Source organism: Mesoplodon bidens (genome assembly GCF_964165515.1).
Source record: "Mesoplodon bidens genome assembly, contig: HAP1_SCAFFOLD_691, whole genome shotgun sequence".
NCBI classification, from domain to species: Eukaryota; Metazoa; Chordata; class Mammalia; order Artiodactyla; family Ziphiidae; genus Mesoplodon; species Mesoplodon bidens.
Genome location: NW_027672056.1, coordinates 78177 through 106137, shown reverse-complemented (window position 1 = coordinate 106137; position 27961 = coordinate 78177). Strand labels below are relative to the sequence as shown.

Sequence of the window (27961 nt, the reverse complement as noted above, 5' to 3'; positions counted from 1 at the left end):
AAGGGTAGTGAATGAGTGGAAGCATCTCCTCTTTCTCTGAGATATTTCTACTCTATGTGGCAATGTTCAGGGTAGCGGAAAGAAGAGAAGCCCTCTAGCAAAAATGTAAGGCTTTTTTTTCCCCACATGCGGGGCCAGAATGCTGGAGCATTAGAGTGGCCTGCTCTCCGGGGGCTCACTGCCTTGAAGATCCGATACACTGACCGTTGCCTTCTTTTCCCCTTCAATGCTGTCAGCCAGGAACCCTCACTTCAACTGTGCATCCCTTAGCTATGGGAGGGGGGCTCCTGGAGCCCAATTTCGGTCCTGATGATGGGCCAGAACCGTGTCACAAAACGCACTGGTTGAACCTCCTCTATGCCTTCCAGAGGACAGGCAGTCTGGTTCACTGGAGGCCCGAGGGTCAGGGAATGACCACCAGTCAACTAGGTCCTGATTCCTCAAAGGTGTCCAGTATTTTCAAAACGCAGATTGAGCCTGGGTGGTCAAATTACTACTTTCACCACAAAAAGCAAACTCTTGGGCATACGCTGTTCCAAGTGAAAAGCACATTTTGCGTTTTTGCAGAGGGGAGGTGCAGGGCGGGGTGCCCCACGCCGCCGACCCCCGGCCCAGCTCTCCAGCTGCCAGGGAGCTGGAACTGCGGCTGACCCGGGAATGACTGCAGACGCCAGAAGGAGCAGAGGGCTGGGCGGCACACAGGCTGTGGTAGGAGGCGGGACCATGCATCTCGTTGAAAGGCTCCCGGCGCCTGCCTGATTGGCGAAGCTCGCTTGCCATCGGGGTGGGCGGAGCCAGTTGTGCGCCGGGCCTCAGGCCCGCCCAGCGGCCGCCAGAAGTGCGTCAGACCCATCGTTGTCTGCAGCGGCTGGGTTCGTGGTCGGGGTGCTGCGTGGAGTGAAGTTGCTGGGCTGCTGCTCTTCTTGCCCCTCCCTGGCTCAGGGCCGCTGGTCGACCCGCACCCTCCGCGCTCCCCTTGGCCTCGATGTTGTCACCTTACAGGCGGCTCTTTGCAGAAGCACGACCTCCTCGGCCCGCTCCTCTTGGTTATCCCGCGCCCCCCGTCGTCTATCGGCCTCCCGCTCTGCAGCGGTCTCCAGGGTTCTCGGACGGTCGGAGCTATGGCGTCCCGACATGCGGCGGGCCGCTGTGCGCCTACTCCTCATCAGGACCCGGCCCTTGGCGGGCGACGACCCCAATCCCAGGTGGAAATTCCACTTTGGCTTCTGACCTCTCCTCGCCTGATGTTCCTGACGTCGTTCTGGACTTCTTTGATTGGTGAGCGGGGTCGCCAGGCTGCCATGAGCTGGGCGGGCAGAGGGTGAGTGGGCGACCTCTTAGAAGGAGACGGCTGGAGCAGACGTGGGTCTGGGCTTTTGAACCGCTGCCCACGCGCGCTGCCTGCTGGCCAGTCCGTAGAGGAGTTGGTGGTGGGGCTGGGCACGTGCAGCTGCGATGGAGCCCCCTTGTTTCAGCCCCTGTGTTGCTGTGGTACCTAATAGCGCTGAAATGGCGGGGGTCGGGGAGCTACCGCCCCAGGGTCCACCCCTCCATCTCCAGGGACTGAGTTCTCCTCAGCCAGGTATACTGGCCCCTGTGTGTGTGTGCGCGGGGGGAGGGGGTGATGGTGCGGTGAGGGCTAAAGTTAGTATTCCGTGCTGAGTTGAAGGCTGGTAAAACTGGGAGGGCCTCGAACGGCCTAATCCCAGATTCCGCTCCCCACTCTGCTCCGCCAGATAGGGTCCTCTAGCAACGACCCTTCTTATTAAATGCACCGGATGCATTCCTGCTTCTTACCCCTGAATAGACCAGGGTTCAAACCCGTGTCCCCTCCATTGGCAGGCGGATTCTTTTTTTTTTGTTTTCGCTTCGCGGGCCTCTCACTGTTGTGGCCTCTCCCGTTGTGGAGCACAGGCTCCGGACGTGCAGGCTCAGCGGCCATGGCTCACGGACCCAGCCGCTCTGCGGCATGTGGGATCTCCCCGGACTTGGGCACAAAGCTGTGTCCCCTGCATCGGCAGGCGGACTCTCAACCACTGCGCCACCAGGGAAGCCCAGGACATTCTTGTAGGTCGCCATTGCCACAGTGCTGCCACAACATACTCATTACATTTTTATGCAAACAATCACACATTCACTTACCCATATTGTCACAAACAGGAATTAACTCACGTAGGCACGTCAAAACAAACATGCTCACACCTCCCAAGAAGCTCACAAGTTATCTCAAACTCAGAAAAAAGTACACTCACACACATACTTCCACACATTCTCTTATACGTGTATACTTACATTCACATATCACACAAAAACACACGTACACAATCATCACATAGGAATATGCTGACATGCACTCACATGCTCACCAATTCACTCATACAGATGAGTACACACAAAATATTCACTTAAACATACAGACTCCTTCACAATAAGGCACTCTCAGCCGTGGAAAGGCTTGCATATACCCAGTAACGTACACTCACCTAGTAACAAGACGCTTTCACACATGAACTCCTAAGAACATGCTGATGAATTCCCTCATACATAAACACTCTCAGATGCACACATACACACACTGACACATTCACTGCACATAAACCTACCCAAGCAGAACTGACACATTCACTGCACATAAACCTACTCAAGCAGTCATTCAACCACATGAGCATGCTGACAGTTTCATGCACATAGAGACCTATATTCATTTCCCAACACACGCATTCACATTTCATGCACCTGAACATGCTCACGATCAGGACCCTACATATACACTTGCACATAAACATGATCACATTCGTCACGAAGCCCCAGCATTCACTCACATAAACTCACAAACATACTCCCATGCTCACATTCCACTCATACAGTGTACTCACACTTTAACAAGCTCACATAAATAAACACAATAAACCCTCACACCTACATGAATATGCTATCATTCATGAACATGCTCACACATTCACATGCACACACAAATGCTTTTTCAATAAATTCAAACATTTCAAATATAATCACACTTGAAGACGTGTAAAAGTTCATATACTCAGGCTCTCAATGTGCATGCTCACCTATAGACACACAATTGCGTTAACACACGTAGTGTTGACTCATCCAAATGTACATACTGACTAAAAACTCAATACTACTCATTCACATTCACACCATATGCTCGCACGTTTACTCAGGTATGCTCACAACTTCACTCATTTCCACGAGCGTGGTCAGACATTGACTCCCTCACTTGAACATGCTCACAATTTCACTGATGTACATACTCAGAGCTGCTCATACAAACACACTGATACATTCACTCCATAAAAATGAGCTGACACCTTCACTCAGTCGCATACCATGATTACCGTTTCTCTCACAGGGATACCCAAAAATATACTCTCCAGTGCTCCCATTTAGCTACCCACATTAACATGCTCACCATCAGGAACATGCTCACGTATGCCCTTGCACACAAATATGCTCGTGCTCACCACAAAGCTCACGCATTCATTAATCCATACACTCACATGAACTCAAGTCATGCGCTCACATTTCACCCACACAGTATACATGCATGAATATGAGCATAAAATACATTCATACACGCCCGTGAACATGCTTTCATCCAAGCATACACTCACAAGGTAATGCATACACATGAACACCAAGAAACCTTTACTTGACCACTCAAATATTCTTCCGTGAGCATACTCCAAGACACGTACAAATTCACATAATCACTTTCAAAAATGTGCATCCTCACATATACGCACAGGATCACACACTGACTGACCAACATTAAGATGAGTATAGTTCACTTCTTGCAGTGAACATCCTGACGAGTTCCTCACATATGTAAACATGCATACATTTGCACTCACACACACACTTCCCTTCACTCACACAATCATGCCGACAACTCAGTGAGTCACAGCAGTATTACCACACATTCACACAGATGAATATGATGAAAAATTCATTCATACGCCATACATATTAGGTTTAGAGTTCCACAATCACACGTTCACTTTCAATTTTATGCAAATTCTCATTGTCTCAAACGGAAACATGCTTATACATTCACTTGCACAGAAATCTTGTTACAGTCACCAAGAATCTCACAAATTCTTACAACACATAAAACACTTTCCCTTACAACACACTTTCACACATGACCTTACTCAGATGTACTCCCACATAAACAAGATAAAAAAGAAACCCACCATATAGTCACTACACAGAAACATGCTAATGTGTCTGTACATGCTCACCATCCATACATACAATGAGTGCAATGAAACATCACTTGAAAAATGCTTGCTCACAATGAAGGGGCATGAGCAGGCTCACACATACACTTACACAGAGACATACATATATACACACACTCACACATTCATCACTCAGCAAAAAGTTTAAGCATTCAAGCATCGAAATATGCCCACCAAGTCACTCATATTTAAAGACGTGCATTCACACACGCGGACTGACACATTCAGTCACACAACGTGGTGACATTCACTCAGCCACATGACCATGCCCACATTCATTCACACACAGGCTCCCACTGAGACATTCACTTACACATGCAGATTAACATTGAGAAGATCAGGATCATGCTTGTAAGAACCCTCACACAAAAACATGCTCACATCCACTATGAAACATAACAGTTTAAAACACACATATGTCAAATTTCAAATGCCATCCTAACACACTGTCACATGTATAAGTTTACACATTCATTCTCACGAGTGTACATGCTTACATATGTTCACACGCTCAAACATTCCCTCAGTCCTGTTAACATGCTGATAGTTCACTCACTCAAATGCACATACAAACTGGCTCACACACATACCCATACTAACATATGCACACTCAGATCCTCAAACATTCCCACAAAGTAGCTCGTACCACACTCGCATAAGCATAATCACATACTCACTTATACACACGAAAGGGATTACAAATTCCCTCACGTTCTAGACACATTCATTGCATGTATATGCACACACTCACACATTCACTTTTCCACGCAAATTATCATTGTCACAAACACAGCATGCTTACAGACTCACTTGCTCAAGAACATACACTAAGAATCTCACCCATTCGCTCAGTTACATAAAATCACATTCACTCACACATGCTCTCAGAGTAGGTTATTCAAATATAGTTGTACGTTATCAAGATCACATGAAAACCACCTGCTCATACCCGCTAATATGCCAATAGGATTGCACATGCTAACAAATGGACGCGTAGAGATGGGAACACAAATATTCACTTTGTAAACACAAATTTACACTTAAGAACGCAATCACCCATGAGCCGGCTCACACTTAAACCGTCATAGAAGACATGCTTGCGTACATAAACATGCTCACACAGTCACTCACAAAACATACTCAAATACTCATTCAAATATGCCCACAAAGTTGCTCACATTCAAAGACATAGCAACATTCATGCATACCGACACATTCACTCCTTCGCACAAACCTACTCAAACGGTCACTCAATCACACGAGCGTACCCACAAATTCATTCACACGGGGACTCAAAGATATATACTAAGATGCTCCCACTAACACATTCACTTACACATGCACATTAATATTGTGAAAATCAGGAACATGCTCCCATGGACACTTACACATAAGTGTGCTCACTTCTAGGTGAAGGTCCAGTAGTCACTCACAGAAGAAAATACACTCACATGCACTTACACTCATGTTTGTATTTCACTCGCAGAAATACACTGAACGATTCAAGTCACGGTAATAAACTATACATATTCACTAACTCAGAGAAACATGATAACAGCTGTACACATGGTCACAAATTTAAACATACAGTTGAACACACAAACATGTCAGCATACACAGATGTACAGGTTCACATATTCACTCTAAAGAAGATAAATGCTCGCATAGAAGCGCGTGGTTACACATTCACTCACATTACCACTTGCATTCACTATGCAAATGCATATAGTGACAACTTACCCACATCCATACACATGGTAACTAACGTACATTCACACCCAAATCTTCATACTTTCACACACTCACAAAAAGTATCCCACACCTCACTCACTTTCATGAGCTGAATTACGTATTCATTCACTCATGAAAGTGATTACAAATTAACTCACTTGCAGATATGCTCATTGCAGTTATAAACACCCATTCACACATGCACATTATTATTGTCACTAAGAGTAACAAGCTCATATATTCACTTGCACACAAATATGGTCACACCAAGCTCACAAATTCACTCAATTACACTACTTAAGAATAGTTGCATTCACTCACTCACATGCTCACAAATTACTTTATTCAAATATATTCACTCATTTATGAGATCACTTGAAAAACAAACTCACTGACTGAGAACTCAGCATTACACTAACCTGCATTCACATGCTTATAAATTTATTTATACAGATGAGCACACATACATGTTCACTGTAAGTGTGCAGATTTACAGCCAGGAAATTACTCTTGCCCCTAAACCGTCTCACACATAGCCTGTTGCACACAGATATCCTGCCTTACATAGAGGTACACATTCACTCAGAAAGCACACCAAATATTCACAAACTCAAACTCAAAAATAGACTCACATTCAAAAACACATGCATTTACACTCACACACTGACACATTCACTCTTTCACACAAACATGCTCCAACGTGCATTCAATCAAACGACCATGCTCACACATTCTCTCGAACTGGGATACGAATATATATAGTCAGATGCTCCCACTCACACCTTCACTTACACATGTCATTCACAGTCTTAACCTCCAAAATGTGCTCACATGGATGCACGAACACAAACATGCTCACATCCACCTTGGAGCTCGAACATTTGCTCACAGAAGAAAATACACTCACATGTCCTTCCATGTACACACCCATAATTTACACGAATGCTCACACTACCTTAACTAGCTGAAAACAGTGAATCTGATACTTATTCCCTAACGTGCTAACATCCATACACATGGTCACAAATTAAAAGATGCACTTGAACACGCACAAACATGTACATCAACACAAATATTGTCTCAGATTTACATGTTCATATATTCAGTGTTGTGAGTGGACCAGCTCAGATATACGCATACTTTCAAACATTCATTCACTAATATTAACATGCTTAAAATTCACTACTCAGACACGTGAAGTGACAAATTTACTTACACATATACACATATACACATATATACCCCTTCAGACACTCAGGCATTCATATACCTACCCAAAATTTCCCACATCACCCTTGTGAGCAAATGCACACATTCACTTATACACACAAGAGTGATTGCAAATTCGCACACATTCCAGACATGCTCATTGTGTGTATATGCACAGTCCTACACATTCATTTACTCATGCAAATTTTTGGTCATAAATATTAACATAGTCACAAATATAATTGCACACAAACATGCTCACACTGACTTAGAAGCTCACAAATTCACTCATTTCTATAAAAACCCTTACATTGACTCACACATATGGGCATGAATGACCTCATTCGAATATACAGCTGACCCTTGAACAACAAGAGTGTCACCTGTGTGGGTCCACTTATATGCGGATTTTTTTCAATAAATATACGGCTAGCCCTCTGTATCAATGGGTTCTGCTTTCACAGATTTAACCAGCTGCATATCACGTGCTATGTTTATGATCCACAGTCGGTTGAGTCCGCGAATGCAGACTACGGGGATAGAGAGGGCTGACTATGGGACTTGGACACTCTCAGATTTTGGTATCCTTGGAGGGTGCTGGAATGAGTCCCCCGTGAATAGTCTGCAACTACTGTAGTCACATATTAACAAGGTCACAAGAAAACATACTTGCTCATCCACTATACGTGAATATGCTAACATGATTCGCAGGCTTACAAGTTCATTTATACAGATGAGCATACAAAAGTGTTCACTTTAAGCGTGCCAACGTAGATGCAAGAGATCACTCTCACCCACGAACAGGCTCACCTACACACTGTCACAGACAGATGGGCTCACATACATACACTCACACATTCACTCACTGACAAAACACTTAAACACTCAGACATTCTCAAACTTGCCCACCAATTCACTCCCACTCACAGACACACATACATTTACACGTACATACTGACATTCACTCCTTCACACGAACGTGCTCAAACACTCAATCACATGACCATGCCAAGAGATTCATTCACACAGGGACACAAATGCATACATTCAGGAGCTCCCACTCACACATTCACGTACACATGCACATTTTCACTCTTAGAATCAGGAACATGTTCACATAGGTATTCACATACAAACACGCTCACATCCTCCATGAAGCGCAGAATATCCACTCAGAGAAGCAAATACACTCACATGCACTTCCACTCATGTTTATTCAGGTTTCACTTACACAAATATACTCACCTGTGAACTAGCTCACCACAGTGAACCTGATACACGTTCACTTACTCATACAAACATGCTAACCCCCATGCACATGGCTGCAAATTCAAGGGTACGCTTGAACATACATTTACAGCAGTCCTCAGAGACTGAAATACTAGCACACTTTGAGATTACAAGGCCGCATATTTACTCTCACAAATGCACAAGCTCACGTACATGCTCACTTGTTCACTCACATTATCATGCTTACAGATAACTCACTCAAACACATATACTGGCAAATGTACTCACACATACTAACATACATTCACACTTGGTGGCTCACCGTTCACACACACACAGTAGCCCCACCTCATTCAGATTATCATCATCAATCATGCACTTAAAACATAAACATGGTTACAAGTTCACTCACACTCCAGGTACACTCATTTCATTTACACATGCACACACCCATTCCCTTACCCATATAAAATATCCTTGTCACCAACAGTAACATGCTTACATATTGAGTTGCACAGGAACATGCTCACAATCAGCAAGAAGCTCATGATTTCATTCCTTCACTTAAAAAACCATTACATGCATTCCCATATACATGCTCCCTTTTTCAAATATATTCACACATAAACAAGAACACACAAAAAACACATTTACCCCCAACTACTCAGAATTATGCTAATCTGCCTTCACGGGCTTACAAATTCATTCGTACAAGTGAACACACTTAAATATTAATTTTGAACACAAATTTGCACCTACGAAAACACTCTCACCCATGAACATGTTCACACTTATGTCACACAGAGATCTGCTTACATACAGTCACATGTTTGCACACTCCCTAAACACACTCAGATTTGCCTACAAATTGAAGTTTAAAACACATACGTTCACATGCATCCACTTACACTTTCACGGCTTCACATAAACATGCTGATATATTCAGTTAATTTCATGACCATACTCATAAGTTTACTCACATGGGGACCCGAATATAAACACTCAGATGCTTCCCAATGCTGTTACTCACACTTTCACTTGCACATGCACATTCTTGAAATCAGGAACATGCTTACGTATAGATGTACACACAGATATGCTCACATCCACCGTATAGCTCCAACATAAGCTCACAGAAGAAACTCGCTCATATGGACTCACATTCTCACATTCTCTCACATGAATATGCAGACACATTACCTAGCTCAGCAATGATCCGGACACATTCTCTCACTCACAGGAACATAGTAACATCAATATTGTCAATACAAAAGTATGCCATATGGAGTTTAAGGCATGGAAGGCTTTTTTCAGGACCATTGTAATAGGGGCCAGGGACTATTGCCATAGGGAAAATAAACTCAACTCCACATACAAGACAGACAGATGACAGTTTATGGCCAACAGGGAGGGTGAGGGAGTTAGTGAATGGCAGATTACTGAGAGGAACTTAGGTATTGTGTTGGTTAATTTTAGGTGTCTATTTGATTTGAGTAAAAGATGCCCAGATTGTTGGTGAAACATTTCTTGGTGTGTCTGTGAGCAAGATTCCGGAAGAGATTAGCATGTGACCTGGCAGACTTAGTCAAGAAAATTGCCTTCATCAATGCAAGTGGGCATTATCACAATCTCTTGAGGGCCTGAATAGAACAAAAAGGCAGTGGAAGGATGAGTTTTCTCTTTGCTTGAGCTGGGACATCCATATTATTCTGCTCTTAGACATCACTACTCCTAGTCTGGGACCTTTGGACTTGGACCAGGATTTGCAGCATCAGTCCCCTGATTTTTGGGCCTTCAATCTTGATCTGGGACTTTCCTGTTTGTCAGGCCTTCAGACTTAGAGTGGTTTATACCACTGGCGTTCTTGGTTTCCCAGCTTACAGACAGCAGATTGTAGGACTTCTCAGCCTCCATAATCTCATGAGCCAATTACTATAATAAATCTCCTCATCTATATCTATATCTATATCAACATCTATATCTCTATATAACAGAGAAATAGCATTAATATAAAGATATATCTATAAATATACAGATATTAGATATCTGACATAGCTATCTAGATATATATACCTACCATTGATATTGATCTGTAGATATAGATAGATAAGCTATCTATATGCCTATCTGTTTCTTACTGGTCCTGTTTCTATGGAGAACCCTGACTAACACAAGGATGAAGGGAGGCTGGGGGGTGGAACTTGATTAGACCTCAAGAGGAGGGATGAAGAGCTTAGATACCAAGGAGGGGGGATTCTTGCTAAACTGGCCTAGGAGGATTTTTGCTAAAACTGGGCTTGGCAGGCCAAAGATAGGATCAAGCTTGAGGCCTAGTGAAGAAGAGGACTCAGAATGGCCTCAAGTTTGGTTAAGAAGGGAGTTACTGTGAGTTCCCCTTCTTGTGCAAGGCAAGAAGAGGCATTCTTTTTTCCTGTGAACAATATAAGTCCATTTCTCATTCAGTCACCTTTTGTTCATTAAGGAACAACTGAGCCATCTGCTGATGTTTGGTAGTAGAGGATATTTGCTGGATCATGCCAGCAATGAGGCATTTAATGAGGAGGGTTTCTAAGAAAAGGAAAAGAAAGATTAATGTTTGTAGTGGACTATTTGAAGCCAGCTTCTGAGTCCAGAAGGACAGCCCATTGAAGATGCTGGGCTTGAAGCATGTTTAGATGGTGGAGTGAGGATGGCAGTGGCAATCTGATGGATTTCCTAGTTTACAGTGGATGTTTTCTGATGGCCTAGACATCAGTTAGGTTTGGGTAAGATCATCCACAGTCATGATTATTTCGTGGAGCAGAGCATGGAAGATAAAGTGAATTTCCCGAGTGGCCCACACGGCAGCAGTTCCAGGCACGAGGATCATACATGATCTGCTGCAGGGAAGAGTCCTTTGAAGTTTACATCAAGTTGTCCAACTTCAGCTCACAGGGCTTCTTTAGATCCTGTGAAACAAAGCCCGTTAGAAGAAAACCTAAGGATCCAGTAAGAATCTGGGTGGTCAGCTTTGAGTTCTCTGCGATGTCAAATCAGGAGGGTTGGAGAAAAATTGGAAACATTAGTTTGAAGAGTTGTAGCCAGATGTTGAAGGAAATTGGAAGAATTGAGAATTTGGTAAGGACTGACAAAATGTGTGAGATAGCAGGAGCTAGTCCAATTCACATGTAGGTAACACAACCACGTAGTTTACAAAGAAGTGCAAATTAGCTGAAAGATAATGAACGGGACCAGAATCTCATCCCTCACAAGGGTGTGTTTTGTATTGAAATATAAAATTTCACTCAACCGTCACTTCCTTTTTTTTTTTTTTTTTTTTTTTTTTTTTGCGGTACGTGGGCCTCTCCCTGTTGTGGCCTCTGCCGTTGCGGAGCACAGGCTCCGGGCCGCTCCGCGGCATGTGGGTTCCTCCTGGACCGGGGCACGAACCCATGTCCCCTGCATCGGCAGGCAGACTCTCAATCACTGCACCCCCAGGGAAGCCCCGTCACCTCCCTTTTGATCAAAGATAATCAAAGTAAGATTATTCTTGCTTATAGAGTGTCTGGTCTTACTAGATTTGGCTTGCTTATTTGCACAATTGCAGCAAGAATGATAATTGACCACATAGGCCATTTTTAGTTTACTCTGCTGGAACTTTTCAGAAGGAGTCTCACTCCGATTGGACTTTTAAAAGCCTCTCAAAGCTAGGAATCCAAGCCCAAATCTCACCACCACAATTCCCCTGCGGTACCTATAGATCTGGGTAAATTAATCTCTTCTTGAAGGCCCCCAAAATATCCTAAGTTTCCTAGGCCTGCCAGGAGGTGACCTCTCCCACTCACCTATAAGGCTGAGAAAGCTGTAAACCAGGTTCCAGGCCCATTTTCCCAAGAAGACTTCGTAAGCATTGGCTCCATAAAGTCACCTTTAGTTCCTTAAAACTATCTGGTCATGTCTGATTATATATATTGTTCTCAACTATGATAGTCTGGGACTTCCCTGGTGGTCCAGTGGCTAAGACTCTGTGCTCTGAATGCAGGGGGCCCGGGTTTGATCCCTGGTCAGGGAACTAGATCCCACATGCCACAACTACGAGTTTGCATGCCACAACTAAGGATCCCACATGCCGCGACTAAAAGACCCCACATGCCACAGCTGAAGTTCCCGCATGCCGCAACGAAGATCCCTCGTGCCGCAACTAAGACCTGGTGCAGCCAAGTCAATCAATCCATCACTATTTTTAAAAACACTGTATTCTTTCAAAACATGATAGTCCACTCAGAGCTTTGGTCATATAGTCAAATCAATTATGTTCTGTTCCCAGGAGGAAGGATTCTTAGTGAACCTAAGCAGTTCATTGTATTACTGTGAAAATAAGAATACTTAGTAAGAATATTCAAATTCTAGAGTGATCAGGCAGGCAAAAAAAGATAAATACTTCATTTCTGCTTACAGAAGTATGATCTACTAAACTGTTATGAATTGTAGATAGCTGAAGTTAGAAAAGTAGGCAGTTCTTTATATCCAGAAAACAGAACATTAAAGCATCAGCAGTAGTGCAAGCAAAAGCCATAATCGTCCTTGACCAATTCATTCAGCCCTATGTAATTCTTGTTGTGCTTGATCTTGGGTTAGCCATCTCATGAACTTATCAGCTTCTCCAGGAGAATTCTGGAAATCCTGACTCAGGCCGGTGGTACGGTCTCAAAGTTATTTAAGCAATGCCATTAGGAGTTCTGTGCCTCAAGAGTACCTGGCATAGTCCTTTCTGTGGGACTCCAAGATAGTGCCATTTTGTTGACGATAATTACTGTGGCCTGTAGCTGATTGCAAGAGCTTTCAGGGAGGCATCAAACTAAAACAAGTGTGGATGACAAAAGAGTGAAAATGGCCATGGTAAAAGACGTGATGAAAGTTCATTATAAAAATGATGCAATTGCCAAGGACATTTGGTTGTTTCTGTGGCATACAACATTTTAAGACACTAACTGGCATGACAGCTGATAACATTATGCTGATGTTGTCTAATTCTAAGGCAAAGCAGCACCAAGATACGTCATGGACAGCAAGGGCACTGACATTTATAGGAATTAATACAACTTCTGAAGTATTTGTATTAATAACATTTTACACATAGAAATATAAACTAGAGAAGGTGAAGCATCTCTTCATATTTGGCAGTGCTTCCTGTGCAACTCAACTTATCAAATAAACCTACTTATTGTAACATCTCTCATTTACAAGGTGAAAGAACAAACTCTGGATTTTCCGCAGGCCCTCTGGGAAATATCAGTGTCAGTATGAGATCAAGCAGATTTCATTTAGGATTTGAATTTGGAAAGACCAAATATCACTAGTTGTTAGAAATGGCAAAAGATTTGTACACTTGGCTAAATAGAATCATGGGTCACTAAGAAACTATTTGGCCACCTATTTAACCAGAGTACTAACATAAGATTTCAAAAGTAAATATTGGAAGTAATGTGATTAAAAAGAGCCTTCTCTCTTTTAGAAGTAAGAAGACTCATTTATCTTACAAATAAAGGACATGATAAATCAACAAGAAGCACAGGAAATTATTCTGATAAGACACAGAATCTCTGCTTTCTATGGAGATTACTTAGAAGGTAAGGAAAAACCTATTATCATCTCTTATTAAGAGCAAACCTAAGAGGGTTTTGTCTTAGCAACTTTCAAATATACAATATAGTAGTATTAACTGTAGTCATCACGCTGTACATTACATCCCCATGACATTTATTTTATAACTAAGAGTTTGTACCTTTTTTATGGCTTCATAGCTGCGTTTCATTTTTTAATATATTTTTATTGAAGTGCAGTTGATTTACAATGTTACGTTAGTTTCTGGTGTACAGCAAAGGGATTCAGTTATATATATAAATATATATATACATATATACATATATATATATACACAAAGACACACATTCTTTTGCATATTCTTTTCCATTATGGTTAACAACAGGATATTGAATATAGCTTCCTGTGCTATGCAGTAGGACCTTGTTGTTTACATATTTTATGTATAGTAGTTTATATCTGCAAATCCCAAACTCCTAATTTATCCCTTCCCCACCCCCTTTCCCCTTTGGTAACCATAAGTTTGTTTTCTATGTCTGTGAGTCTGTTTCTGTTTTGTAAATATCAATAAGTTCATTTGTATCATTTTGTACTAGATTCCACATGTAAGTGATATCATATGATACTTGTCTTTCTCTGTGTGACATACTTCACTTAGTATAATAATCTCTAGGTCCAACGATGTTGCTGCAAATGGCATTATTTCATTATTCTTTATGGCTGAGTGGTATTCCATTGTATATATGTACCACGTTTTCTCTATCCATTCACCTGTCGATAGACATTTAGGTTTCTTCCGTGTCTTGGCTGTCGTAAATAGTGCTGCTGTGAACATTGCAGTGCATTTATCTTTTTGAATTAGAGTTTTCTCTGGATATATGCCCAGGAGTGGAATTGCTGGATCATATGGCAACTCTAGGTTTAGGTTTCGAAGGAACCTCCGCACTGTTTTCCATAGTGGCTGCACCAATTTAATTTCCCACCAACAGTGTAGAAGGGTTCCTTTTGCTCCACACTTTCTCCAGCATTTAGTGTTCGTAAACGTTTTTTTAAAATTTTATTTTCTTTTCTTTCTTTATTTGGCTGTGCTGGTTCTTAGTTGGGGCACGTGGGATCTTTGTTGCCCCGTGCAGGATCTTCATTGCACGTGGGATCTTTTAGTTGTTGCATGCAGGATCTTTAGTCGTGGCATGTGGGATCTTTGGTTGTGACATGTGGGATCTTTCAGTTGTGGCATGTGGGCTCTTACTTGTGGCATGCGGGGTCCTTTAGTTGTGGCATGTGGGATCTAGTTCCTCGATGAGGGTTTGAACCTGGGCTCCCTGCATTGGGAGTGTGGAGTCTAAACCATTGGACCACCAAGGGAAGTCCCTGTTTGTAAACTTTTTGATGATGGCCATTCTGACCGGTGTGAGGTGATACCTCATTATAGTTTTGATTTGCATTTCTCTAATAATTAGTGATGTTGAGCATTGAAGAAGATGTCTTCTAATCCTAGTTTTTTTGAGAGCTTTTATCATGGAAGTTTCTTGAATTATGCTAAAGGCTTTATAAATGTCTCTTAAGATGATCATGAGGATTTTTCTGGTATTCTGTTAGATGTATTACACTTTGATTACTTTTTTTAATATAAATTTATTTATTTTTATTTTTCTCTGCGTTGGGTCTTCATTGCTGTGTGTGGGCTTTCTCTAGTTGCGCTGAGCGGGGGCTATTCTTCATTGCAGTACGCGGGCTTCTCCTTGCAGTGGCTTCTCTTGTTGCGGAGCACAGGCTCTAGGCGTGCCAGCTTCAGTAGTTGTGGCACGTTGGCTCAGTATTTGTGGCTCAAGGACTCTAGAGCGCAGGCTCAGTAGTTGTGACACACGGGCTTAGTTGCTCCGGGGCATGTGGGATCTTCCCGGACCAGGGCTCGGACCCGTGTACCCTGCATTGGCGGGTGGATTGTTAACCGCTTCTCCGGCAGGGAAGTCCCTACACTGTGATTTCTTTTCTTTCTTTCTTTCTTTCTTTCTTTTTTGCTGCTGTTGCGTCTTCGTTGCTGCATGCGGGCTTTCTCTAGTTGCAGTGACTGCAGGCTACTCTTCGTTGCGGTGTGCGGTCTTCTCATTGCGGTGGCCTCTCTTGTTGCGAAGCATGGGCTCTAGGCACGCAGGCTTCAGTAGTTGTGGCACTTGGGCTCTAGAGCGCAGGCTCAGTATTTGTGGCGCATGGGCTTAGTTGCTCCGTGGCATGTGGGATCTTCCCAGACCAGGGCTCGAACCTGTGTCCCCTTCATTTTTGGGTGGATTCTTAACCACTGCTCCACCAGGGAAGTCCCTACACTGTGATTTCTTAATGTTAAATCAACATTATATTCCTGGGATACAAATCCAAATCAACATTATATTCCTGGGATAAAAATCCTTTGGTCAGGGCATACAGTCTTTGTGTATGTTCTTGGACTGCTACAGGCATTATACCCAAGGAGTCTAGGTCGTTTACAGGGAGAGTCCAAAACGGGTTCCAAACAGGCAAGTACAAACAGGCAAGAAACTCATACAATATGGAAGATTCTCTTCTATCATTATACACAATCATGCATGAAGTGAATCTTTTTTTAGAATGAGAAAAAGTTCATAATGAAAGAAGATAACAACTACCATGAACAAAAATTACAAAATATCACACACACACACACACACACACAAACACACAATGCCACATATGGCATGATTCCACTTCTATGAAATGTCCAGATCAGGCAAATCCATAGTGGCAGAAAGGAGATTAGTGGTTGCCAGTGTTTGAAGATAGGAGGGAATGGGGTATGACCGCTTCCTGGGTATAGGGTTTCTTTTTGAGTTGATGAAGATGCTCTGAAACTAGATAGGGGTGATGGTTGCACAGCATCGTGAATGTACTAAAAGAACTGATTTGTACATTTTATTTTTAAAACTTTTTATTTGATTTGTCCATTTTAAAGTGACTGAAATCATTAATTTTATGTTATTTTATTTTCACTTTAGTTTAAAAATAATAAAGGAAGAAATGTGCAACCCCGTCTTAACAGAGAAGAGGCTTCTTGTAAAAAAAAAAAAAAAAAAAGCCTGAGTTGGGACGTTAAGGATGATTAGGGCTTAGAAAGTCAGTTTTGGCCAAAGCTATGCATAAGGTCTAGTTAGAGGAATGAAGATGGGCAAAGATCCATTAGAAGAAAGAGAACATAGCATATTTGAAGGATTAAAAGATGATCTGTGCAGCTACAGCAGTGAGCATGGAATGTGTTCATTTTGTGATGTATCCAGACATTAATTTGCACTTACTCTGTGCCAAGCTCGACATCAAGTAGGCCCTTGTAAAGTATTAGCTCATTAAATCTGTACAGCAATCCGATGAGGTTGGGACTATTTTTCACCTCATTTACTGATGGAGAAATTGAGAATTATTATAGAAGACAGGATTTGAGATATTAACTCCTGAGCCCAAGATCTCACAGCCTGTAAGTGAACTGGAACTTTTATCCAGGCAGTCTGGTTTGAGAGCTCACACCCTTTAACTGCCACAGCTGCCCAAAGACACCAGGTCCTGCCTCTGCAGGGCAGCTCATCTCATGAGTTTAAAGACACAGGGGATTGGAAAGTGTTTCTGTGTAGAGTTTATGTTTACAGTTTGCCTAAAGTTCAACCGAAACAAGCTTTACCCATACACTCACACACACCCACTCAACCCTCCAGATACGTTCCTGAGTCATACAACGTTTTTGCTTCTACATAGTGTTTGCACAGATTTTACCTTTAGACCTCCCAATTCTTCCCAAATCTTAAGGGTATTTTGAAATCCTTCAGGTAGAAACACTGCCTCACCTGAGAGTGGTGTTCCATCAGGGGCGCAGGCAGAGGTGTTGAGTATATCTGAGGCTAGGATATTAAACCAACATATGGGGAAGGAAGCTTTTTTCCTAATCTCTGAGTTTCCTAGGTGGCCATGGGAGAAAGAAGAGAAGTCATTATGTACATGAAATTTTCTACATCAAAATTAATGATATATGTAAATTTCATTAAAATCTGTCAGTGGTTCCCTATTTACTATCTAAACATGAGTACACTTCCTAACAAAGGTCTTAAATTTTGTTTTTGTGTTTTTGGAAGTGGGTGTGACTGATGTTATAGTCACTTCTGTGTTTATTTTGTGTCAGAAGGCACACTGTTTGCATTCTTTGTCAGGATATATAAGAGGAAGTAGATGCGAGGTAAGTAAAATTTGTTTAATATCTGAGCTCAAAATTCTATAACCTGTTCTAAGTTTCTGGGTCTCTGTCAACCCTATTTTGCCTTTCCAGCTGGCTCACTATTAAGCTGTGCCTGTAGAGATTTCCTGAGAGAGACAAGACGTCTGAAGGAAGGAGAATCTACCATGTCTTGTCTCTGTTCCTGTTCCTCTCTGTATCACCCCCAAAGACAAGAATAGTCTTGCAAATGAACTTTTATTACTTTATTTATTTTGTTTTTATTTATTTATTATTTTTGGCTGTGTCAGGTCTTCGTTGCTGCGCATGGGCTTTCTCTAGGTGCGGCGAGCGGGGACTACTCTTCGTTGTGGTGCGCGGGCTTCTCATTACGGTGGCTTCTCTTGTGCAGCACGGCCTCTAGACTTGCGGGCGTCAGTAGTTGTAGCACGCGGGCTCAGAAGTTGCAGCTCACAGGCTCTAGAGCACAGGCTCAGTAGTCGTGGCTCACAGGCTAAGTTGCTCCGCAGCGTGTGGGATCTTTGCGGACCAGGGCTTGAACCCATGTTCACTGCATTGGCAGGTGGATTCTTAATCACTGTGCCACGGGGAAGCCCTCTGATGAATTTTTAAGAAGAATTCTTTGATATGTCTTTTATATAATTGTGATATGTTCTTTATCCTTTCATCGGCCCAGAACACTTAGCTTGTCTCCATTCCTTGGCTCTTGTGAATAATGCTGCAATGAGCATAAGGGAGCAGAGCAGAAATCACCTCCTTTGGATCTGTTTTCAGGAGTGGGATTGCTGGCTGATCTGACAGTTCTACTTTCAGTCTTTTGAGGAACCTCCATGCAGTTGTCCACAGTGGCTGCACCATTTTACTTTCCCACCAACAGGGCACGAGGGTTCCCTTTTTACCACACTCTTGCCAACACATGCTGTCTCTTGTCCTTTTGATAATAGCCATCCTAATAGGTGTGATGTCTTAATTGCAGCTTTGATTTGCATTTCCCTGATGGTTAGTGATGCTGAACACCTCTTCATATACCTATTTGCCAGTTGTATGTCTTCTTTGGGAAAATGTTTATTCGAACCGTGTGCCCTTTTATTAATTATTGGTTGATGTTTTTTTTTTTTTTTTGCTGTTGAGTTGATTGAATTCCTTTTATATTTTGCATATTATCCCCTCAACAGATAACATGATTTGCAAATATTTTCTTCTGCTTCATAGGTCAGTTGCCTTTTCATTTTGTTGATTGTTTCCTTTGCTGTGCAGAAACTTTTGAGTTTGATGTAGTCCACTTGTTTATTTTTGATTTTGTTGCCTTTGTTTTGGTGTCATTTCAAAAAAATATCATTGCCATAACCTATGTCAAGGAGCTTACCCCTGTGTCTTCCTCTAGGAGTTTCACAGATTCAGGCCTTACGTTTAAGTCTTTAATCCATTTTGAGTTCATTTTGGGGTATGGTGTAAGATAAGGCTCCAGTATAGTATCTTTGCACGTGGATATGCAGTGTTCCCAGCAGCATTTATTGAAGAGACTATCCTGTCCTCATTGTGTGTTCTTGGAGTTCTTGTCAAATAGTTGAACATATACGTGTGGGTTTATTTCTGGGCTCTATATTTTGATCCATTGGTCTATATATATATATATCTGTTCTTATGCCACTACCATACTGTTTTCATTACTATACCTTTGTCATATAATGAAATCAGGAACCATGATGCCTCCAGGTTTGTTATTTGTGGGGTGGTTCATCAAAGGGTACAAATGATCAGTTATAAGATGAATACATTCTAGGGATCTAATGCACAGCATGCAGATTTAATTTAAGATATTGTATGGTATGCTGGAGACTTGCTGAGAGAGTAGATCTTAGTTTTATCCCACGCACCACCCCAAAAAACCTTCAGCTATGTGAGGTTATAGATGCATAAATTAGTTTGACTGTGGTAATCATTTAACAATGTGTACGTACACCAAGCATCACATTGTTCCCCTTCAATATACAAATTTTATGTGTAAATTATACTTCCATATAGTTGGAGGGGATGGGAGGAATGTGTATCCTGTTCACATGGAAAAAATTAATTACTATAAACTGTCAGAGGTGAAGCACAGTATTTGGGTTACTAGAAAAATAGACTTATAGTCAGCTGTCTTCAATAAACTCAATGAGCAAAAGGAAACAGTGATCAAAGAACTAGGAAACAATGAGAAAGATGTATCCCAAAGAGATAGAAATTATAAATAGGGACAAAGTAAAAGATCTTCAGCTGAAAAGCACAGTAAGTGAAATGAAAAATTAATAAAAGATGTCCAACAGCAAATTTGAACAGGAGAAAAAGAATCAGCAAAGTTTAAAAGGTTAGTTGAAATATCCAGTCTCTGGAAAGGAAAAGAGGAGCAGAAAAAGCAAAGAATGAAGAATAATGAGCAAATCCTATGAGACTTATATGCATCAGCAAGCTTATCAATGTACACATAATGACAGTGGCAGAGGCAGAGGAGAGAGAGAAAGGGGCAGGAAATCTTTAAAGAAATGATGCCTGAAAACCTCCAAACTCGGAGGAAAGACATGAATCTACACACCCAGTAAGTTCTACAAACTCCAAGCAGGATAAAATCAGAGATCCCCACCTAGGCACATCATGATCAAATTATCAAAAGTCAAAGACAAAGAGTGAACCTTGAAAACAGCAATAGAAACAACTCCTCATATACAAGTAATCGTCGGTAAGATTTGTGCGCATTCCTCTACAGAAACCACAGAGGACAGGTGGCATTGGAATGGCATATTAAAAGCGTAGAACAAATGAACAAAAATACCCTTTCCACCAAGAATTCTATATGTGGGGGAAATGAAGGGGAGTTAAAGACATTCCAAGACAAACAATAACTGAGAGAGTACATAGCTAGTAAGCTTGCCCTATAGAAAGTACTGAAAGGAGTCCTTCAGGCTGAATTGAAAGAATGCTGGGCACGTATTTGAAGCAATATGAAGAAATAAACCACAAAGGCCAAGGTAACTACACAGGTAAACGCAGAAGCCAGTATTGCTGCACTTTTGGCTTATATCTCCTTTTTGTTCTCATATATGATTTAAAATACAAATGTATAAAGCTTTAACTATAAATCTCTGTTAATGGGCACCAAATATACAAACATGCCGTGTGTCACCATAATTAAATAAAGAAATGGGGCAGAGCTAGGGAAAAGCAGAGGTTTTGAATACTATGGCAACTATCTCCGTATTAATACAAACTTGATTATTATAAAGCTAAGATACTAATTGTAACTCCCAGTGTAACCACCGACACTGCCCCCACAAAAAGCTCCAGCACTAAAAAAAAACTAAAACAGTACAGCAGAAGGAGTGATAAAGGATCACTTTGTACACTATAAAAAGTAATTAATAACAGAAAGTAGAGTAATTGAGGAGTGAAGGAACAAAAAAGACTGACATGTGGAAAATAAATAGGAAAATGTCAGGAAAACTCTTTCCTTGTCAGTAATCAAAACAATAACCATAGATAAAACTGTTCAATGAAAAGACAGCACCAGTGAGTGAACTTCAGGCAGTCACCTTAGCGCTGGATGCTCTGGCCAACAGTTAGCACCATCTGCACATTTTCATAGACAATCAGGCCGTTGTCATCGGTCTGGCTGTCTGGTCCGGCCCGTGGTGGCAGCGACGTTTCCTTGTGTAAAACTGTCCCCTTTGGGGTAAAGAGCCTTGGGAATCTCTTGGCCCACAGACTCCCAAATTATAAATCCAGGTCACACGTGTCTCTACATATACTAAAACCACTACGCAGGGCTTCGCCAAGACCCTCCTTATGGGCTTTGGAGTTCCGGGCCTTATTGATGGTGATCGAAGCATGCATTTTACTTCACAGGATACACCACGCTGGGCTCTTGAACAGCCTTCAGTGGACCTTATGCCTCCCTACCTGGCCTTAGGCTGCAGGACTCAAGAGTTCCAGAGTGGCTTACTTCCACAAGTTCAGATTCCATTACACGAAAATGGCACGTTTCTGTCGCTTGCAACACGCCAGAGGTGAATTATAGTATAGGGTCTGACTGCATCCTTTGATGTTTGACTGCTGAGGGCTTTTAAACGTCAACCCTCCCTCTTCCCCACTGCCCCACCCTCCACTCTCTCCTTTGGCACGGTTGTCGGGTGGAGGGCAGGAGGAGTGGGCATCAAACGACACTAGCTACTGCCAGCACAAGGGAACTGTCATGCTGGCCCCATCCACTAATCACAGTAGAACTCCCAAAGCAATTTCTTCCATTCCTGACTCTCTGAAGTCTATTTTGGAGCAGCTTGAAAAGGATGCCCTGCTCTCCCCCCAGAAGCCTCCTCACGTAAGGAATACACTTTGCATCGCGTCTCGGTAGAGTGTGTGTGTGTGTGTGTGTGTGTGTGTGTGTGTGTGTGTGTGTGTGTGTGGTGTCTCCAGTCTTGATTGACCGTTGAACCCAACTTGGGATAGGAGGACTCCATAGTGACTCAGGGTGGCAACAACAGCTCTTCTCCTCAGCCTTCCCAGGAGCGCACTGCAGAATGTGTGCTTCCCATCTGTGAAGCGTTAGGATGTGTCAAATTAGATGTCCTGGATCCCAAGGCAGTGTGCTTACTGGAAGTAAGGGACATAGCTTATGTTCTCCTGAACGTGAAGTTACAGCTGACACCCAGTCTAGCTTCTATGCCCATCAACAGTAGTAACTGGGATTAGCATAAAATAGTTGTTGATTTCTTCCTCGTTTTCAGCATTCGTTACCCTTGACCACTCGGCTAAGTGGGGCTGAGTACAACAAAAAGTCTGGGACTGTTGACCGAGAAATGACTCTAGGAAGCCTGTGCTGTTAAGGTCTGCCATGCTGTATTAGACTGCTCAGGCTGCCCTAATAAAATGCCATAGGCTGGGCGGCTTAAACAAGAGAGTTACTTATTTCCTACAGTTCTGGAGGCTAGGAAGCCCAAAGTCAGGGTGTCAGGACGGTGGAGTTCTTGGTGAGGGCCCTCGTTTTGGCTTGAAGATAGCCACCTTCTTCCTGTGGCTTCACGTTGGGGTGGTGGGAGGAGAGTACCATCTATGGTCTCTTCCTATAAGGGCAATAATCCCAATGTGTGGACCCCAGCCTCCTGACCTTACCAAAACTGAATGACCTACCAAAGACCCAGTCTCCAAATACCATCTCCTGGGGGTGGGGTGGGGCTGGGGACGGGCTTCTCGTATGAATTTGGGAGGCAAGGGGTGTACACAATCCAGTGCAGAGCAGGTGCTCAGACCAGTCTTTAAAAGAAATCTCTCTCTCTCTCTCTCTCTCTCACTCTCTATCTCTGTCTCTCTTCCCTCTCTCTCTCTGTCTTCATTTCTTGGAGGCTGCAACGGAATTGGGGAGCCCTGATGAAACACTCTCCAGCTCCAGTCTTTACTGCTTCTTCCACTCTCCATTCTCACTGCATCCATATCGACTCTGTATGTCCTCTTCTAAGGAGCCTTAACAGCATTAAAACCTCCAAATTCTCTTGCTGTCTCTTGTGGGAGGTTTTAAGCGTTGCTGAGATTTGATCTATACACCTTCTCTCTCTCTCTCGGTTTTGAACTAAGTGTGTCTGTATCAGCGTTAGCTGCCCCAGGGTGGCAATTGGGGAACACATGCAGGTTCCCATACCCCAGGGCGCCGCCTTTAGGGGTTTTGTAGTTTTGCTCTTGCAGTGGTGGAATGAAAAGAAGGGATTCCTGTGCGATCACAGAGGCTGAGGGTGAGCTGGCCCTTTAAGGCCTCCAGGAAAAGTGAAGACCTTGATCAATCATTGGACGGTGGTGCTGTCAATCCTTGGCTGCTGGCAAATGAGCTTAGAGTCGGCGCTGGAGGAAGTGGCCCTTCGTTGACCCTTGTAAGGTCCGCCTCCCGTCACCAGCCAATCAAGCTCTTTCCCGCCTTGTGCGCAGCAGCCGCGGCCCAGTATCGCTGGGGCGCTCCGCGGGCAGGCCGTCTGCACTTCCCGTAGCGGGGCTCGCAGGGGAGTCTTGTCTGACTCTTGTCCCCTGGGCAGCCTGCTTCTCTGCAACCCCAACCCCGTCCCGGTGGCCCAGCTGCCAACAGCGTCCGCTCCCTCAGCGACACTCAGCGCAGCGGCCGCCATCTTCCCCACGGTCGTCACTGCAGCCCGATCCGTGTCTGGCGTGTCCCTCCAGCCATGTCTGCCACAGAAGAGCATGGGCCGATCCCAGGTGGCCAGGATAGAGCTGGTGGCAGGGCGGGTGGTGACCCCAGTCCCCTCGGGGTCCATGCCTCCCCTTCTGGAGTGATGGATGGAGTCGAGGGGGCCGCGGCCCTTCTGGCTTCCCTGGGGCTCTCCAGAGCCCTTCACGGGGAGGATGGTGGGCAGGAGGCCGCCCAGGCCACAGTGGCAGAAGACTGGGATGCAGAGCTGGTGGAAGAGGAGGCGGAGGAGTTTGAATTAGACACCGAGGACAGGGAGGAGGCTGAGTACCAGTCAGAAGAGGGGGAGGAAACTGAGGAAGAGGTCGAGGAGGAGGAAGAGACAGAAGAGGAGGACGAGCATGGGCAGGGAGGCGCGGGAGTGGTCGCAGGCCGCGGGGCGCCCGCAGTGCAGTTTCATTCCCTGCTCCGGGATGTGGCCCATTGTCTTCTGCACCACAGCCACTACAAGGACCGTGTCCTGGTCGGGCCCCACGCCAGCCGCGTGATGGTCAGGCGCCGCTCCCAACAGCCCTCGGACCCTGCAGAGGCTGTCGAGCTTCCTCACGGGCAGGAAGACTTGGGAGAGGCAGGTGACGTCTGGGGGGGCGAGTACCAGGCAGAGGAACACCGCCCTGGGAGCCGCGGGAGCCTGTGGATGGGCTGGCATCCCAGAAGGCAGAGGAACTGGTGGCAAGGGCAGGGGAGGCTGAGTTCTGGGCGGGCGAGGTACTGGCTGATGCCTCCGAGTCCTGGGTGGCTGGAACTTGTGGACCTGTCAAAGGGGCCGAGGCTGGCTAGGGGAGGCCCAGTCCCCTGTCCCTTGCACCCCCTGCTGTGTCATCGGCCTCAAAGGCAGGGTGCACTCAGCGCTGGCCTCTGGCGGTTAAGCAGTGGGTCAAAGCTCTCAGAAACCTTCAGGCACGATATGCACAAGTAGAAGCCCAATTCTCTAAAGAACTTTAGGATCTTGAGAAAAAGTATGCTGCCTTCTACGAACTGAAGGGCAAACGAATGGCATACCTCACTTTTGGTTGACGGGCTTCTAAAAATGTTAAGATTCTTAGTAGGATGACCTGAGAAAATGATGAATTGGCACAGGGGCACTTTTCAGTGGTTGAGGAATCAATGAGGTTCACGGTAGAATTTGTCTTGAAATGGGGTGAAAATTTTCCAGTGACGGTCTGGCAGAAACATACAAAATTGCTCTCAGGATCAAATGATTTCGATCCCTTCTCCAAAGGGCCAGAAATAATCAGCAGCACAGTGTGTGTGAGATCTCCTGGAAAGAGGGGGAAAATGTTGTGAAAACTGTCAAGCAGCAGAAGTGTGAGGGCCAAGGAAGTGCTGTATCAACCAGTAGGAACATGACCAGCTAGTCTTCTTATTTATTTATTTATTTTCTGACATATTTCTCTTCTCCAGATCCTCCTGAGAGCAGAGAACTAGATTCTGCTGCTGATTTTAAATTGGGAAATGTTTCCCACCACCTTGGGATGCCAAAGTCCGTATCATTCGACACTAAAGAAGAGAGTGAATATCATTATGAAAATGCTGAGGAAGAGAAAGAGGATGGAAATGAAAAAGCAGAAGAAGGACCGAAGCTGGATATGGTCTCAGCAGAGGGCAGCTCTGGAGAATACAAGGTATTATTGTATAGTAGTGCAACCGGACCTGACATATACCTGTTACTGACAGCTTTATGTTTTGTTTTGTTTACATCCTTAATCTATTTTTTGTTTATCTTTTTAACATCTTTATGGGAGTATAATTGCCTTACAGGGGTGTGTTAGTTTCTGCTTTATAACAAAGTGAATGACCGATAGTATACCTATATCCCCATTTCTCTTCCCACTTGCGTCTCCCTGCCACCCTCCCTATCACACCCGTCTAGGTGGTCACAGAGCTCCGAGCTGATCTCCCTGTGCTATGCAGCTGCCTCCCTTTAGCCATCTATCATGTTTTTAATTGTTTTTGTAAAATAATAAGAAAAAATTGTTGAAATTTAGTTTTGGAAAAACAGTTTAATGATAATAATGTACTTGTATTCTAGATGGTATAGAAGGAAGTGTGTTCTGAAATGTATTTCATTTACAGCCACAAGTCCTTTGTCCTGTAGCTTTAAGTCTACTGCAGATGGGAAATTTATCAGACCTGGAAATAGAGACCTATATTTTTTTAGAGGTCTAATATATAGAGACCTATATTTTTAGAGACTGGTCACCAGGAGAAGCAGCTAAAGCGACTAAGCTGTGCACTAGCTGTACCTTCATCACCTGGCCACAGAAATGAAGTCTCTTGGAATAGCAATGCCTTTGAGACGGGGACTCCTTACAAAGTAGTAAAAAGTTAAGGATTTCAAATAAGACTGCATTTCATGAGTAATTCACAAATATTAGTTCAATTTAGATGTTTTATTCAAAAGGAAAGAAAATTAGCCATAGTATTATTATTGGCTCTCACTGAGTTGGTAATTCAATCCTAGTTTCTCTTTCCGCTACCCATTCATCTTTTCCTTTCTCTCTCTCATCTCTCTCTCTCTCTCAGTATCACACTCTTTCTTTCTCCCATTCTTAATTTTCACACCTGTGGATATTTGATAACAGCCTCATTCTCATTATACAGATATGGAAACTGAAGGTCTGGGATTATAAGGGATTTATGATTTGGTAAGGAGCATAGGCTCTTAAGGTGGAAAGACACTTAAATCAGAGAGTGGCCTTTCAAGAAAAAAAACTAACATATATAGTGGTTGGCAAGAGAGAGATGTGGTTGGTGTGATGAAATGATGTGCACCCTGACAACCAAGGGTCTGGGTTATAAGAAGAAAACATTTTGTTTTCTCCTTGGAGAGCCAGGAGATGTACATAGTATTGACTCATATTTAGAAAGTCCCTGGTGCATGTTATTGGTGTACAATTGTTAATTGACTCTTATCCCATCCTACAGTTGGAAGACATAAAAAGAAGTGGACAGCGAAAGAAAAGAAGAATTTGTCCTTCACGGAGATTCTAGTTTTCATTAGCCCACAACACAGATTTTGTTTCAAAGTTCAACATCCCAAAATGATATTAACTGCTATCTGACTTTATTCTTACCTTTTACATATAAATTTGACAGTATTGTTCACATTGAAAATAAAAGCTTGTTTGACATGAATAAGCTGCAGAGGTTTTTTTTTTAACATAAATAACACTGACTCCAATGTATCTTTGTTCTATGTATTTCGGCCCACCTTACTGTCATTGAAAGGGATTTCTTTCAAGTATTTGGTAAGCCTGTTTGACATCCTTTTAGAGCAGCCTCAAATAAATTAAAATATTAGATTATAAACAACTTGTGTGATGATAGAGATGGTGGCCCAGCCTCTAGTATATGTTATTGAACGAAACTGATGGATGACCTAGCTTGCCTGGGGACCAGATGGTGCTATTGGCCCGCCATGGAGCAGCAGCATCAGCATCAGCATCAGCATCAGCTGGGAACTTGTTTGAAATGCAAATTCTCAGACCC

General features: G+C 43.3%; 2 protein-coding genes across 2 annotated transcripts in view; both read left to right on the top strand.

Annotated features, from left to right (window-relative positions):
* LOC308610660 (uncharacterized protein) overlaps window positions 1-27642 on the top strand; it is a 68477-nt gene extending 40835 nt beyond the window's left edge. Inside the window, exon 4 of the mRNA XM_081259718.1 lies at window positions 27398-27642. Within this exon, the coding sequence (XP_081115844.1) occupies window positions 27398-27463 (66 nt within the window). The 3' untranslated portion in view covers window positions 27464-27642. The remainder of the gene's footprint in view (window positions 1-27397) is intronic.
* LOC308610663 (uncharacterized protein) lies at window positions 878-25388 on the top strand (the record flags this gene model as incomplete). The annotated part of the gene is made up of 3 exons (XM_081259720.1): window positions 878-1278; window positions 13930-14044; window positions 24911-25388. The coding sequence occupies exons 1-3, from the start codon at window positions 1122-1124 to the stop codon at window positions 25386-25388; spliced, it is 750 nt and encodes a 249-aa protein (XP_081115846.1). The 5' UTR covers window positions 878-1121.
* Window positions 27643-27961: the final 319 nt, after the last annotated feature.